Source organism: Mustela nivalis (assembly GCF_964662115.1).
Source record: "Mustela nivalis genome assembly, chromosome: 12".
Taxonomy (NCBI): Eukaryota; Metazoa; Chordata; class Mammalia; order Carnivora; family Mustelidae; genus Mustela; species Mustela nivalis.
The window spans coordinates 36,277,695-36,294,611 of NC_139031.1; the positions used below are offsets into that span (position 1 = coordinate 36,277,695).

General features: G+C 43.2%; 1 protein-coding gene and 1 long non-coding RNA gene across 6 annotated transcripts in view; one reads left to right on the top strand and one right to left on the bottom strand.

The window, feature by feature from the left end:
- Nucleotides 1-16,917, top strand: part of DOCK4 (dedicator of cytokinesis 4) — a 431,090-nt gene that overhangs the window by 270,571 nt on the left and 143,602 nt on the right. For all 5 annotated transcript variants that reach the window (XM_082693075.1, XM_082693074.1, XM_082693076.1 and 2 more), the window contains one exon: nucleotides 5,777-5,883. In XM_082693075.1, coding sequence (XP_082549201.1) covers nucleotides 5,777-5,883 — 107 coding nt within the window. The remainder of the gene's footprint in view (nucleotides 1-5,776; nucleotides 5,884-16,917) is intronic.
- Nucleotides 5,524-9,640, bottom strand: LOC309845320. Its single transcript, XR_014301211.1, has 2 exons — nucleotides 9,433-9,640; nucleotides 5,524-5,958 (listed from the first exon to the last, which is right to left on the bottom strand). It is a non-coding gene; the product is annotated as an uncharacterized lncRNA (long non-coding RNA).

Consider the following 16,917-nt stretch of genomic DNA (forward strand, 5'->3'; position numbering starts at 1 on the left):
ATATGGAAGTCTGCAGGGTTCTCCTTAAATCATTCATTTTCATAAAAATGAGTTCATCAGTTTCATAGTCTGGAAAGATGAGACAGAAAGGGGATTCACAGAATCAAAAACTTGTCTGACTCAGGGGAGCTTAGGTAGTCCTAACCCATCTGCTGTTCTCCAGCCACGAGCTCACCCAGCTCTCACACTGGCTCAGGGGAACCCAGGAGGACCTTTCTGGGCCTGGGAAGTCCCCAGGAGAGCTTCCAATTGGCTCAGAGTGATATCTGATTTGCCTATATCTGCATCACCGTGCAGTCTCAGTGTTCAAATGACAGGTAATGTCAGTCAAATAGGCCTTAGAGATGATGTGAAGTAATTGCTTCGTTTTACAGAACTGAAAAAACCCAAAATGGAGAGATGATCCAGGATTTGCCCATATGAACACCACTGTCCCTAAAATTGTCATTTCTTGACATCTCTACTTTAATTTTTTTGCACTCTTTACCACCCTCCCATCTTCTGGTGTCCCTGTGTCTCTGAAGTATAACTTGGACACTACCAGAGGAATCACTACTAGAGAAGCAGCAGGCTCCTCTCTAGTCTGGAAAGAATGGGCCATTGCCAGTAGATATGCGGTGACCTCTCCTGAGTGCCGTGTAATTCACCCAGGATTCAGAGAGAGGACGACTGTCTATTGCAGGGATGATGGCATATTTTGGAACTGGCTCAGGGAGCTCCAGTAATTATTCTTTGGTGGATGTTTCAGAATGTCGGGAGATGACTAGCAAGGTCTTACCATTCTCCCAAATTCCCAGAGGAGGGTTATGGGAAGGATTTAGAGTGGCAAAACGGAAAGCACTTGGAATGATGCCGTAGCATACCTTCCCCAGTCTTTGTTATAAATTCTCAGTCGAGCTAATACAAGCTTTGAGCTTTAAGGTAAAAAAAAGAGAGAGAAAAGTAAAGATGAAATGAGAGAAAAGGAAGAAAGAGCATTTGGAAAGATTTATTTTAACTCAGAACTTGGAAAATGGAAGAAAGGCAATTTTCAGGAAAACCCATTAGATCTGTCCTCTTGTCCTTATATTTCAAACATTGTTCACAGTGTCAGTTTGGTTTTTGAATATTCATTGTTAAGGTTCAGAAGAAACAGCATAAGCATGAAGGAGAAAAATCCCCATAGTCCCATAAATTGAATAATCAGGGCAATTACTTAATCACATGAGCTCCCAAATATTTCTGTGTGTCTGTGTGTATTTTAAGATTTTATTTATTTATTTGAGAGAGCAAAAGCAGGAGAGAAAGCAAGATTTTATTTATTTATTTGAGAGAGAGAAAGCACAAGCAGTGGGGAGGGGGGTGTGCAGAGAGAGAGGTAGAAGCAGACTCCCCACTCAGCAGGGAACCCAACACAGGGCTCCATCCCAGGACCCTGAGATCATGACCTGAGTCAAAAGGCAGATGCTTGACTGAGTCTCCCAGGTGCCCCTGTGTAGGTATATTTATTTAAGAAGTATCTTTTATTCATAAAACACATGTTTCCTGAACACTTCCTATGTGTCCAGCACTTCCCTGGGCATTGGAGATACATGAGTGAGCACAACAGAATATCTCCTCTCATAGAGGTTTCCTGCTAAGAAGGGAAGACAGACAGTATCTGAGCAAATAATTACATGGTAGTGTATCAGGCTGTTCTAAGCGTAGTAAAGAAGATTACACTGGAATTAGGTGCTGGAAAGGGATGTTGCTGTGATGCTGTTTTACAAAGGGCAGTCAGAGAAAAGCTCTCCAATAATGAGATGTATCAGCAACAAGCTGAAAGAAATAAAGGCATGAGCGTTTGGGTGTCTGGGGAAAGAAAGTTATAGACAGAGAGAACAGTAAATATAAAACACCTAAGGTTGAAACATGCTTGGCAATTCAAGGAATATCAAGGAGGCCAGAATGAGCAGCTGAGAGAGTTTGGAGATGAGGCCAGAGACGTAGGGAGGGAGCTAGATCCCACATTGCCTTGTAAGTCATGGGCAAGACTTCAGACTTTGTTTGGAGCAAGGAGTGCCATAAGAGGATTTAGATTAAAAATGCACTGGTCTGCTTTTGTGTGATGGGTTGTGGGTGGGAACCGAAAGACCAACAGACTTCAGCAGTCCTCTGAGTTAAAATGGTTTGCATTAGAATGATAGTAGGTCAATTCTTTTTCACAGATTTATTGATAGACCAGACTTGAAGGAAGGAGAAGAGTCAAGGATGACCCCCAAGGTTTTGGCCCGAGAATGAAGTGATCATTTATTAAAGTGGGGAGGGCAACAGGAAAAACCTTTTTGGAGAGCAAAAACCAAACATTGCATGTGAAATCTGTGAGGTCTCCTAAACATTCAAGATGTCAGATAGACCATTGAATGCTATCCATGCTAGAGACTTAAACTTGAGAAGGAGGACACAGAGTTCAGTGGTGTACAGTAAATATTTAATAACCAGCACTTGAGCTGGGGGAGAAGGGAGCCCTGAATTAGAGGATTTGCTGACTTCCATTGAGTAAATACCCCCATCATGGCCAAATTCAAGCTCCCAACATGACCGTCACTGAACTTGGAGTTGGGAAAAGATGCACATTGCCAACTCTTGCAAGCCACGACGGACCAGCTCCAGCATATCACTGATGACCCTGATTCTCAGAGCCGTGACACCGGATGTGATCTTAAACAGTAAGGTTAGATAGGAAAGGGAAGTCCAAGAACGGATCTGTGGGGTACTTCCACATTGAGAGCTTGGGAGAATGAGAAGAAGCCACTAAGGGAATTAAGACAGAATAGCCAATGAGGTGGAAGGAGAATCCAGGAATAGAAGCCAGGAAGTTAATTGAAGAAAGATTTTTTTTATTTATTTGACACAGAGAGAGAGTTCACAAGTAGGCAGAGAGGCAGGCAGAGAGCGGGGGTGGGGTGGTGGTGGGAGGAAGCAGGCCCCCTGCTGAGCGGAGAACCCAATGCGGGCCTCGATCCCAGGACCCTGAGATAATGACCTGAGCCGAAGGCAGAGGCTTAACCCACTGAGCCACCCAGGCGCCCTGAAGAAAGGTTTTCAAAAGGAAATTGATCTGCTATGTCAGGTGCCAGTGATAAATCAAGTAAATGGAGGACAGAGTGATTATCACCCAGTTTGGCATCATGGAAGTCATTGAACCTGACAGGTGGTTTTAGTGGATTGGTGGTGATGAAAGCCTGGTGCGAGTTTGTCCAAGAGTGAGGTGGAGGAAAGGAAGGGCAGCAGTAAGTACAGACAGATCTTCCCAAAACTTTGCTATAAAGAATACAAGTGAGGGGTGTCTGGGTGGCTCTGTGGGTTAAGCCTCTGCCTTCAGCTCAGGTCATGATCAAGCCCCACATCGGGCTCTCTGCTCAGCGGGGAGCCTGTTCCCCCCCACCACCCTCTGCCTACTTGTGATCTCTCTCTCTGTCCAATAAATAAATAAAATCTTAAAAAAAAAAGACTACAAGAGAGCAGAGAAATGGGATGGAATGGTGGGTCATGGGAGGGATTTTTTTCTAAGTTGGAGTTCTAAAACATGTTTGGTGCAAATGATTCAGTAGAGAGAACAAACTGATGTGTAGAAGAGAGAGGGGACAAGTGTAGGAGCAGTGCCCTTGAGGAAGGGAAGCATGGGGTCCAGTGCTCCAGGTTAAGTGGACAGTTTGGGCAATAGAGCAGGAGGGCCCATGCAGGTGGGGTAATGGGCGGAACGTGTGGGGGTCCTCTGCGCGTCTGCTGAGAGTGAGGACCATGCTGAGGTTTTGGCAGCTTGAGAAGGGAAGAGGATGGATGAAATCCCTTGTCTCAAAAGTCAAAAGGTGAGATGGTAGGAAAATGCGGCAAATCTGCCCAGCTCAGGGCCCATCTGTGGTTAATGTGTGTTAATTAAAGTGAGATTAGTGTGGCGCAGGTGTAGACTAAAGTGCAGGTTGTGTTTCAGCCCGGTGCAGTGCTACCTTATAATAATGGGAAGTGTGGAGGAGTAGTGCGTAGACAGGATTCACAGTGGTTAGAAGGATGGAGCCTAGAAATGGGAAGTGAGGCTGGAAAGGCCTGGGGAAGGAGGTCAGTAAATTGGAGGCCCCAGGGCACAGTTGTTGGATTTGGGGTATCAGGGCGGACTGGAAAGTTAGGAGGTAGAATCCATAAATGTAGGGTCTTTATTAGTAAAAAGAGGGGGTCACATCAGCTTATTAATGCTGATCTAGAAGCTCAGGGCAAAAGGCCATGGACTTTAAACTTTGGTGTTTATTTTTCTTTTATAACAAAAGACAAATTCAGGGAAACCATTGCTTTTTTTCTTACCTTTGCTAATTTTATTCATTCACAGACTCCTGTTACCTTCCAAATTAAATACCAAAAATGACACAAAAAGATAGACACATTAACTTGGGAAATTACTTCTAAGTACGTCTTTCCCCCCAAATCTTAAGTTCCATAGCCAGCACTCTCATTGATGTAGAAATCTCATCCTACAGATCTTCTCTGTGATTTTCACTTAACTTCAAAGAACAGTGATATTTTCCCAGTTTCTCTCTGGGGTTGAAATTAATGACTTCAGAAAAAAATACTTTGCTAGAATCACATTTTCGGGGATGTCCTCATGCTAGGGGTCAAAACCACCAAGCCAAAATGACTGTTCTCTCTGTGGAGTCCCACTTCCCCGTGGTGAAATGGCAGAAGCAATCGTGAGGGAATGATATGTTGCTGAAGTCTCTTGTCTGATCCTCAAGGTCACCATATCTAACTCCTCTCGCTCAGACCTTACTGCTTTCCCAGAGCTGAACTCTTCTATCAAGTATAATGCTCCACTTCCTCCTCTGTGTGGGAAAGAATAACCGTCCCACCCAGGATAGGCTGCAGGCCCAGGAACTCGCTCCTGAACATCTAAATACAAGGAGACAGTCAAGTTGAACCAACCAGTTGCTTTTAATGCTTTCTCCATTTTTGGAGAAGAAGGAAGTTGATAGAAAGAATTGGAATGGTTCTCAAGATCTAGAGCAAGTTCCCTAATATCATGTGATGTCAGTTTCCTTCTCTGTACATAATTGCCAATGACCCTCAACCTTTCCAGCCCTTGTAATTCTTCATTAGGCATATGAAAACCTCATGGCCCCATGTCCAGCTTCCAGAATACTACTGTAATAGGCTCTTCTTAAACTACAGGTAGCAGTTCATGTTGTTTATCCACATGTCTAAGATCCCAAGGAAGTAGCTTCTACAGGGCTCTCTGTCCTCATCACACATGTAGACACAGGGAAAGTTCTGTCATAGGCCAAGCAGAGCCTAGAAACCACCTTTGCATCAGTAATAAGCAAAACATCAAATTTCACGTCCATTCATTCACTTGTTCATGGATTTAACATATACTTACTGAGAACCTACTATGTTCCTGGCACTCTTTGAGGTACCAAGGTTAGAATAAAATAACATAGAAGAATCCTGCCCTCAGTGATGCTTATGGCTGGGGCTGGAGGATAGGAGATGAAGAGAAAAAACAGACAATCCAGAAATTTTTTTAAAATGTATTTTCAGATAGTGAGTCCCGTGAAGAAAATTCATCAGGCAGTGTCCTTTGCAGGCTACAGGGCAGGAATACGGGTTGGAAGGTGGCTACTGTAGGTAGAGGTCTCATCACCTACAGAGGAAACTGGTGAGCGTGGGTTGTTTTCCTTGATCATGCTTGTTGGCAGTCCAAGTCTGAACACAGGTGTATAAACAGGCATTTTAAAAAGCAAATAATTCTTTCTCTCTTTTCTCACAGCAAAGGAGAAAGGAGAGAAGAAATTGTTTGGTTTCTCCTTCGTCCCCCTGATGCAGGAAGATGGTAGGACTCTTCCAGATGGCACTCATGAGCTCATCGTGCATAAGGTAACATCAGTCAGATGCTGGCGGCGGGCTGTGATAAACAGGGCTGAATTATTAACTCATTATCTTGTTATCACTCTGGAAAAGAGAAAGAAGTGACTGAAAAGAATACTCGTTTGGAAGATTGCTAGGAAGGAGTCTTTTTGAAAGGATGGTCTGTATATTCTGTGTCATCATGAAGCCTGTTTTAAAGATGATTTATATCTTTATCTTAACTGAGGTGTAGATGTCTGGGTAAGTCTCTGTGTTGACCTTAAAGTCCTTTCCGTTGCTATAAGAAGATTCAGTAACCTTGAAAATAGGTTTTTGAATATTTCCAGTACATACATGCTTTCCTGTCTAGAGCCATAGTGCCCCAGGAGTAAACCTAACAGGGTGATCGTTACATGTTTCTGGTCTGCTGCTCTCACTAAGTAGGGAGAGATACTGTGGTCCTCTGTCCTAACAATGTCAGCAGTTGTCACTTTCTATTTTGTGCATCAAGAATCGTCATAAAAACATTGGGAACAAAGTAGACTGTAGTAGGCAATGAAAAGAAAATCAGTAAAACCAGAGCTCCTTAGAAATTATCTGGGAATACTAGTACTAATAAAGTATGGAAGAGAAATACTAGCCTACTAGCCACTGTAAAACACAGAATTAAAATACACAATTTCCTCCAAAAACACTTCTCTTTTGCATTTCTCTGTTTCTGTAATCACATGACAGCCCAGGCTCTTCCCAGCTCACCCCTGCACTAAGTGGTCCTGCCCCCCTGGCTCTTGTCTCCCTCTGGTCCAGGTTTCATCAGCTGTTGGGGTGACCCATCTAAGGCACCGGTCAGACTAGTTTACACTGCCCAGTTTAACCACCCCCCCCAAAAAAAAACTCCTGATTGCTGAGAAAATAAATCTCAGACCCCTCAGGATGTATAAAGCTTCAACTCCCAACCACATCACTTCTGAAGCCTTCTGTTCTTGATACCATGACCACCTCCAGCTCCTTCTAGCTCCTGCTCCCACTGGCTGCTGGCTCTCTTTGCTCTGACTCTGCCCTTGGCACCCCTAGAGATCTGCTTTCCCCTGCCTCTCCTCGTGGCTAACTCCTGCTCACCCTTGGAGGCGCACCTTTAGCACACCCTGCATCAGAAGAATGGTCCTCCTTCCCCGGCCCCCACTCCCTGTGTTCCTAGCTGGCCAACCACTCTCCTGTGAGTTCTCTGGATATCTGGACACATCTCTTACCATGGTACTCTTAATACTGTCCCCTAATTATCTGATGCTCCCTCCACTTACTCCAGTGGATTTAGGAATCCTGTAAGAGTAACAACTGCGTCAGGGGTGCTGGCACATGCAATGTGCCAACAAAGATTCCCCGAATGAATGAAGGAGATACAAACAAAACTTTCCTTACCTTTGAATTATTGCTAAGAAAGTGAGTGTCAGTGCATAACACATCACATCATTTATGCTGGTACCTGCATGGATATGTATGTGCATGTTTTTTGAATCTTTTATTTTCTAGTTATTTGTTCAACGCATTTGTTGGCCACAAATGACAGGCACTGTTCTAGGTACTGGAAATGTGGTGACCAAAACAGTTCAAGTCTGTTCTGTTTCTGGCACTTATGTTCTCTCTACTTCAAAAAGGAACTTAAAGATGCTTACAATGATAGAATACAAAGAAAAAAAATATCTTCAAGTAATCAATAAAGCAAACAGAGGAACTCAATCGGCTTATCTCACTATTAGGTGGGAGGTGCCTTTTGTGAGATACATGACAGGCAATGTCTTTAGCTACAATTTTCCAAAAGACGTAATGGTATTTTGTGTGAGTGTTTGTGATGCTACCTCTGTGTGACATTAAATCTTGACTCAGAAAAGGCAGGGCCAAGTTAATTTAAAACTGAGCTCCAGTTACCCAATAATGTATAGAAGGATATGGTACATCAAGCATGGGCTTTCTCCCCTGTGGGTTAGACAGTGTTGGGGGCAGGTGCTAACTGTCCAGTCAAGTCCAGGTTGACCCCTCCAAATGAATACAAATAAGACCAAGATTCATAGTTGGCGTTTAAAGACTCCATATACTTAAAGTGCCAGGAGGACAGGTAGCAGGCCTTGCTTCTCTACAGAAGCACTTTGGAGTTCAACTGGCATCGATTCCCAGACAAAGAACCATTCTACTCTGATACCAGAGGACTGTTGGGTATATTTTGGCAAGGGTAAAACTTTTCCCATAAGCAGAGCTTTGAATCTGCTTAGACCCTTGTACAAGTTTTCATGGAGTATTCAGAATTCCGATCCATAAAACATAGGAACATGTATTTATTTGAGCTTGAGCAATTTAAAAGGCAGGTGTTCCCAGTGATAATTCTCAACCACAAAGGAGGCTCAGGATGGTGTCTGTCAATGGTCTAATTTGGGGCAGACCTGCTTTGCGGAGACCCATCAGGACGCATCAGGCCCACAGAAGAACCCTGAGTAGCTGTGTTATCTTGTGTTTAAGGTTATTCAGTGTTGCTTTTTTGAAGAGGTGTGGGATTCTCTCCAAGTATAACAACTTTTGTTTTTAGTCTAGTAGGTGCCATGGTTTTCTTTTTCATAGTACTGAGCCAGCAAGTTCAGTTTCAGCCTGAGGCCACTTGTAGTATAAGGATTATAAAAACATATTTTGAGCATAATGCTTATCCTTCTTCTGCCATGGCAGGAAAACTCGCAGCCTGCTCATAATTGCAGCCTTGAATTTACTATTTTTAAAAAAAAGTAGGAAATGGTCGGGGGGAAGGAGGAGGAATGGTTTCAAATCATTGAGTAGAAAAGATAGCCCATTTAATAAGTAGTGTTGAGATGACCGTGATGGGTGTTGGGGGAAAAGAAAGAGCTGGATTCCTACCATGCTTCTTAGACCAAAACAAGTGCCAGATTAAAGGTTTTAAAAAAAAAAAAATACTTGTAAGAGCCTTAAAAATACAACTGAATATTTTTAGGATCTTATACTATTGAGGAAAGGAGGGGCTTTCTAAGAATGGCTCACATGTTAGAAATTAGGTACAAAAAAAAAAACCTTTTGACTACGTAAAATTTCAAACTTATTTCTCTTTTTTTACTTTTTTTTTTTTTTAAGATTTTTATTTATTCATTTGACAGAGATCACAAGTAGGCAGAGCAGCAGGCAGAGAGAGAGGAGGAAGCAGGCTCCCTGCTGAGCAGAGAGCCCCATTTGGGGCTCCATCCCAGGACTGTGGGATCATGACCTGAGCCGAAGGCAGAGGCTTTAACCCACTGAACCACCCCGGCGCCCCTCAAACTTCTTATTGATAAAAACCATCATAATCAAGGCTGAGAGACCCATGACAAGGTCACACAGTTGCAACGCAGCTTACAAAGGGTGATTGTTCCCAGTTGGCCATGAGTTACTACAGATCAGCCCCAACAAGAGCTGTTTACAAGATTTTACCATTCTGCCTACCCCCCCCCCCCCCCGCTTCCCCTCTACTTAGCAGAGAAACAGAAACCAACAGACAGGAACTTTCTTAACTTCCCATGCTCTCTCCTCTGCCACCTGCAAACTTACCGGCATCCTTCCCTTCCTTCCTGCTTCCTGTCTCGGACGATGGGCCAAGACTCTTCTCCGAGCCTGATTTTTTCACCTGCTTCCTTCAGGATCCCCCTCCCTCTCGACTCCCCGGAGACCCGGCTCTTCCCATTGTCCCCTCTTCCTCCTGCAACTCTAGCTGTTTCCTTTTCTTCTGACTGTATTCTCTCTGATCATGGGCCCGCTCAAGCCTTTTTCTTAAAAACAAAAACAGCAAAAACCTTTTCAAATGACCACTCCCTCCCCCTTCCCTTCCTGTCACCCTCCGTCTCCATGAAAAGCTGGTCTTCCCTCATAGTCTCGACCTCCTTGCGTTCCATTTGCTCTTCAGGCTGTTTCTGTGCCCAAAGTTCAAATGAACTTTCTCTGTTGAAATCACTAGTGCCCAACCTGGGTCACATAACCCTTGTTTTATTACTTAGCATGAGAGAAATTAAAAATTAAACACCTTTAAAAAAATGAAACACCTATAACATTTTAAAAATTAGAAGTAAGCTGATACGCTTAACACAGAAACGTGCCATACTGAACAGAAAAAAAGACAAAAAGTCTAAGGTAACTTCATAGGTGGACTTGATCTTGGCACTGAAAGCTATTAGTGGGACGTCCAAAAAGCCCCTTCAGTCTTACGAATTATACCAGGACATGGTCAGTCTTCCGAAAGTGGCTAAAGCCACTGGCCACTTTGAGAATCTTTTCTTACTTCTTTGCAGCATGTAACACCATTGATGACCCTTCCTGAAAATCCCACATTCTTTGGTCTGTTGGATGGTTTTCTCCTGAGTTTCATCCTTCTTTTCCCTTTGAGGACCCTTCTGTCTTTTTCCTTACACCTGGGTGTTAGTTACCATGGATTTCATCCTTGGCCATCGTCTCTGACTCCTGTGGTCTCGAACCGTCTCAGCTACTTCCATGGGTTCGCTCATCACCGCACCTCTGTTGCTGACGGCCACACCGGACTTCCAGGCCTGAGCTTCTACTAGCTTCCTGACCATCCACAGCGGGCTTCGACACAGACACCTCAAATTCTGCAGCTCCCCATGGGAGCCTTCCTTTTCGGTTTCTCCTGAGAGGTCTAGGGCAGTTCCAAGGCTTTTTTGTATTGAGAAATCCCATGTTCCAGACTTACTAAGGTCTTTATCATTGTCTGAATATACCTGTACTTAAAAAAATAAGGTGGGGGGTTGGGTGGCTCAGTGGGTTAAGCCTCTGCCTTCAGCTCAGGTCATGATCTCAGGGTTCTGGGATCGAGTCCCGCATCGGGCTCTTTGCTCGGCAGGGAGCCCTTTCCTCCTCTCTCTCTCTCTCTCTCTCTGCCTGCCTCTCTGCCTACTTGTGATCTCTCTCTGTCAAATAAAAAAAAAAAATCTTAAAAAAAAAAGAAGGTTATTTTTAAGATATTTTAGACTTACAGAAGATTTGGAAAAAATAGTACAGAAAATTCGCATATACCCTTCACCTAGCTTCTCCTTATGTTAACATCTTACGTAACTACAGCATATTTATTGAAACTAAATTAACCTTTGTGCAGTACCTGAATTTCACAAGTTCCTCCACTACCATCATTTTTCTGTTTGGGAGTCCAGTCCAGCCTCCCACATGGCACTTCATTGCCCTGGCCCCGGATTCTCCTGTATGTGCTTTCCTTCTCCCAGTACCTTGATAGCTACCATTTCGTCCACAGAATATGCCTTTTTCTGCCTTGCCTGCTGGGTGCGCCTCTTCTTCTCTATGAAAGTCAGGCAGCCCCGTCCCCAGCCCCTGGAACCTGGTGGCCCTTATCACAGCTTTGTCATGGGTATTCAGGTGCAGGGGTCAGACATTCCATGCCCTCAGGGACAGGGACTTTGTTTATTTCCTGGGTACATTCTTAACACCAAGTTAAAGGACTAACAAATAATAATTTAATAAACTTTTAATAATATCCTCCAGAATGGCTAATCATACTGAGAGAGTCCCTAAAAGAAGGTGTTATCCTACCACAGCTGTTTAAATCTGGTTGTGATTAACTGGTCAAATACAGTTCCAACTGGACTGTTTAACTTACTGTGTTTTTAAAATTTAACTCCGTACTTTCTGCAGTACAAAAATTACAGACCCCTTAAGGTGATTAACGTATGACGGACTTCCGTACCAGTGTATTTCTGCATAAAACTTAGATGCTCATTGCTTGGTCACACAGTTTGTATTACTGCAGGCACCATGTTTCTGGAACACTGCTTGTGACTGACCATTGCAGCTCTCTGTGACATGTCTAAGACATTGGGTCAACAAGCTGGCCTGGATGTACCATCCATTGCTCTGCCAACTGGTCTTAACTTTGGGCAGAGGAACAGACCGTAAGCTAAGAGGTATCCTCTTAAAGCTCATTGAGACAGCACCACGGCTTCCCAAAGCCTGCATTTAGTTCTTCTCTGAGAGTCTGAGCACATTTCTCCTGTCAGGTCTGATTTCAGTCTCAAGTGTAGTAAAGCAGAGGGCTGGTTCTCAATTCTTCCTCTCTAAATTGTAATAAATTAACTTCACGCCATTTTGAGGTGACTTGCACAGATCCCAGCCCATCCGAGGAAACACAGAATATTGTCCTTTACTGGGGCAATGACATTGTTTTGTTCCTGTAATCTGGTAGTGGCCTCAAGAGGCTATGGTCTTGTTTCTGTCATTCTCATGTCCTCATTGCCTTGTTCCATGTCTGCCCCAGATGTGATGGAAAAAAGTTGTCCTTATGCCCAAAGCAAAGCAGTTGTTGGGCAAGTGTCCCCAGAATGCAAGTGCTTTGTGTTTAACCGCTCATCTAGTAGAAGGGTGTAACTGGATCTTGGTGTGGTGACAAGACCACTCCTCACGTGTGTGCACTAGAGCTTTGTGGAAGGCCGGAGCATCACAGGGGTCAGTCTCAGACTCACAGGCCTGCGGACATGCAACCCCGACTCTTCCATATCAGTATTTCCAAGTAACACACAGGCAGTGCTGCACATCGTTTTCCAGCTTCTTTCGGTGACTTAACGGACTCTTAGCTTCAGAGTCGCGGAGTGGGGTTGTTCATTTCCATTTTCTCTCCCCCTTACCCTGCTTCGGAGTTGTACTCCCAGCACAGTCCCTTCTCCAGTCTGGCTGAAGAAGGCCTGAGGAATTTACTGCTGACCCTTCCTTCCTCACCACCTGGCTTTTGCTAATCATCCGTGCATGGCCTCATAAAAGGCAGGGGAACCTTCTTGGCTTCAGTGTTTGCTGATACCTGCCTCTGCCCTAGAGGCCGACTTTCTGGAACACCACTTCTCTTCAGTGCTCCCCAACCCAGTTTCTCTACAGTTGGTTCTCTTTCATCAGATGAAATGACAGATGATCTCTACCTCACCTGTTAGGTCCCTAAGCTCCAGTGTCATGCCTTATCTGCTCCTACTTGGCCTTGCCCCCCACTGCATCCAGGGCATGTGACCTTCCTCGTTCCTTTTGTGGTTTCAAAATGGAGTCCAGCCGTTCCTTCTGTAGGGCTGATGGGCAGATTGGACACGGAGCCATTTCAGCTTCACAGACCACTCTGAGCTGCCTCCCACGGTATCTCCCACACACAGACCTTTATTTTAGAGAAGTGAACCTTTTGGGTTTTCTTAGCCTTACCTACCATTCAATATGTTACCTATAAATCAGTAAATGTTTACTGAATTATAGCAAAACTCAAAACTTGGTTAAAACAACATTTGAAGGAGACACTGTTCTGCAGTAGTTTTGAACACAAACCTGCGTTCAAATCCTGACTCTGACACTTACTAGTAATGTCATGTCAAGCAAATCACACAGCTCCTCAGGTTCCAGAGTCCTGCCTCTTGAGGTTGCTATGAGAATAAGAAAATGCACATAAAGTGCTTTGCAGGGCCTTATGTGGAGTAAACCGTCCTAAATGGTGATTGCTTGGATTGCTTTTAAAGTCTCCAGTGTTTGTATGATGTGTTAAGGATGCATGCTGGGAACCTCAGAGAACAATAAAAGATGTGCTGTGAGATTTTTCCGGACAATTTCTCAAGGCCACTGCAGTTTTTCAGAAATAGATTAAAACCTCCAAATCTAACCCCATACCTAGCATTATCTCCTTTGACTCCTATTGGATCCCCCCCCCCCCACCCACCTAGGAAAAAAAAAATCAGTGTCAAACTTCTGGCAAATGTTATCATCAAAAGGTTCATTGAAACCCAAGAGTGATTATGTGCTTTTCTTTACTGAGTAGATGGGTAGAATTCTCTTCACCAGCTCTTCCCCGATGAGTACACACACACACACACATGCACATGCACACACACCCAGTATTCTTGGCGGAAGATCTTGAATTAACTTTTGTGTCCTAATATTTATGTTAATGGTTATGTTTACACTTGACTAAGAGTGATAGACTTGAGCTGTGACAATTGTCAAGGTGTCAAACCTCTGACAGACTCAGATGCTGAGGTCTTGACTTTCCCAGGCTGGAGGAGAGGTGAGGTAAACCGTTGCTGGTGGTGCTCATGGGGCCACGATGAGTGACCCAGGAGAAGGCAGCCAAGTCTTCTAGTCCCAGTGCTCCCTAAGGACATGACACAGCCATCATGTCTTCAGTCACAGAAGTGGTCAGGCCATGACTACCAGTGGAGCTACATGACTGTAGCAAGCAGAAATGCTAGGAACATGCCAGAAGGGCTCATGAACTAGGCCATTATTTGATGGGTGGGGGAATAAGAGCTCTATCTATAGGAGCAGAATTTCTGTGAACAGATGGAGCATAGCATACTAGGGCCAGCTCCAGCTCCTGAAGAGAAGGCTTGGAAATAGCTGGACAGTATGTCTGTTGTGTCACAGTAAGTGGTGGTTAGACAGATGGAACACAAGTCAGGTGAGGGCCGGCAGACCAGACCATGTTCCTGACTCCACAGACCAGATCCAGGCAGGAAATGGAGGCAGTGTAGGGTGCTGTGATTCATGCTATGACTGGGGTGGTCCAAGGCCTGACACCAAGAGCAAGACGGGAGGGGATAGTGTTCAAGGGTTCCAAAATGTTACTTTGCCTAAGCACTTTTTCTGAAGAAGGCATTTGAAGTGTTCACTTGGCAATGATTCTCTAAACCATATACGTGTCGTTCATGCACTCTGCTGTCTCCATGAAATATCTCCCAATAATAAAAGAAAGCATTTGGAGTTGTAACACTAGAAGAGAATTATAGAGGCTGTTTATCGTGTTTATAGGTACTCTTGTTACTGGGCAGGTGTGCTAGTAAGAACATCTTGTAGTCATCTGATTCTTTTCTCTAAATGTGTTAGGTCTTTCCTAAAGATTTATTATTTAAAATTTAAAAAAATACTTTATGAATCACACACAGTATTCTAGAATGCCAAGGGGATTTTGTGCTTAAATTCTTGCCTGTTACCAAGATGCTAGCCTTGAGGATATTTAAAGAAATAAAGTTCGTGTGAGTTTTAAAACTTACATTCAAAATAACCTGTTATAGTAGTTCTGTATCTGTTAAAATATTTTTCAGAACTGTAGTTTAAAATCACTTTTAAAGATTTTATTTTTATTTATTTATTTGAGAGAGAGCGAGAGAGTATGAGAGAGCATGAGAGAGGAAATGTCAGAGGGAGAGGCAGGCTCCATGCTGAGCAGGGAGCCCAATGCAGAACCCGATCCTGGGACTCCAGGATCATGACCTGAGCTGAAGGCAGTCGTTCAACCAACTGAGCCACCCAGGTGCCCCTAAAATCATGTTTATCATTACCAAGAAGTATAGAGTTACTTTACAATAAAAACACAATTCTCTCATTATCTGGGTATTGTTAACTCTTAATTCTCTAGTATATATCCTTCTAGATATTTTTCTGCATGGATTTTTTTACCCAAATGATATGATAGAGCAGTTTTAGGTTTATAATAAAATTGAGGAGAAGATATAGATTTTTCATTTGCCTTCCTATTCACATGAATAGCCTCTTCCATTATCAACCTCACTCACCAGCATGGTACCTTTTTTTTTTTTTTTTTAAAAAAAAAGGACAAACCTACATTGACGTATCATAATCACCCAAAGTTCATAGTTTACCTTAAGATTTGCTCTTGATGTAGTACATTCTGTGGGTTTGGACAAATGAGTAATGACATATCTCCATTATAATATCAGAGTGCCCTAAAAATCCTCTGTGCTCTGCCTATTCATCCCTGCCCCATGGCCTCTAGCAACCACTCATCATTTTACTCTCCCCATAGTTTTGCCTTTCCCAGAATGTCCTATAGCTGGAATCATACAGTCTGGAGCTTTCTCAGATTGACTTCTTGTACTTCTTTCACTTTCACTTCTTCACCATGTGTGTCTTTTTGTGACTCCAGAGCTCATTTCTGTTTAGCACTGAATAGTGTCCATTTTCGGATGAACCACAGTTTATCCATTTACCTGCTAAAGGACATCTTCGTTACTTCGTAATATTCACATTTTGTAACCTACTTTTTCAGTTAATGATTTTCTAATCATTAATGTTTTTAATCTCATCTAGAACTTAAGTCAGTATATAATTTCAAAAACAAAACAAAACAAAAACCTCTTTTCAGATTTGATCCAAATCTGGGACCAAATGTCATATTTAGCTTCGGTGCTAGTTTGTCTAGACCAATCCTTTTTTCTTAAGACATTGGACGTGAAGAGACAAAGCCAAGCATCCTGCAAAAAGTGCTGCCTTCAGGATTTTTCTGGATGCTTCCCTGTGGTATTGTTCAGCATGTAGTTCTGTTCATTGTGTTGACTGTGAAGTGGAAGTGAAAGCTGCTGTTGTGCTAGATTCAGTTCAGCATCTGTAGTAAGAATACATTATGGATGCTGTTACGTGTTTTTGCCCTGTCCTGCATCGGTATAATGACAACCTGATCCCCACCCCCCGACCATGTGCATGTGGTTATATTTGTCCCCTTGCTTCTGGGACGTCATAATCTGTGTGTCAGTGCATTGGCATCATAAGAATGTCCAATTCTTATCTTTTTTTTTTTTTTTTCAAATAATCTTTACACATAATGTAGGGCTTGAACTCCTGACCTTGAGATCAAGAGTTGGATTCTCTACTAAGTCAACTAGGCATCCCAAATGTCCAATTTTTTTATCCAACGATTTTCCTGCCAATTTTAGCATTCCCAAATGACAACCTTTAACTAAAGAAAGAGTTACATTAGGGATATGAAACTATATATTCTAAATCTGTAATTCCTTTTACATTTGTTAGCTGGTGTCTTCTGTGAAGTAGGGATTTCTCTCTCATGGTAGGACTCTTAGAGAACCCTGAAAAACAGTTTTCTTTAATTGCCAGTTTTCTTTTTTTTCTTTTTTTTTTTTTTAAAGATTTTATTTATTTATTTGACAGAGATCACAAGTAGGCAGAGAGGCAGACAGAGAGAGAGAGGAGGAAGCAGGCTCCCTTCCGAGCAGAGAGCCCGATGCGGGACTCGATCCCAGGACC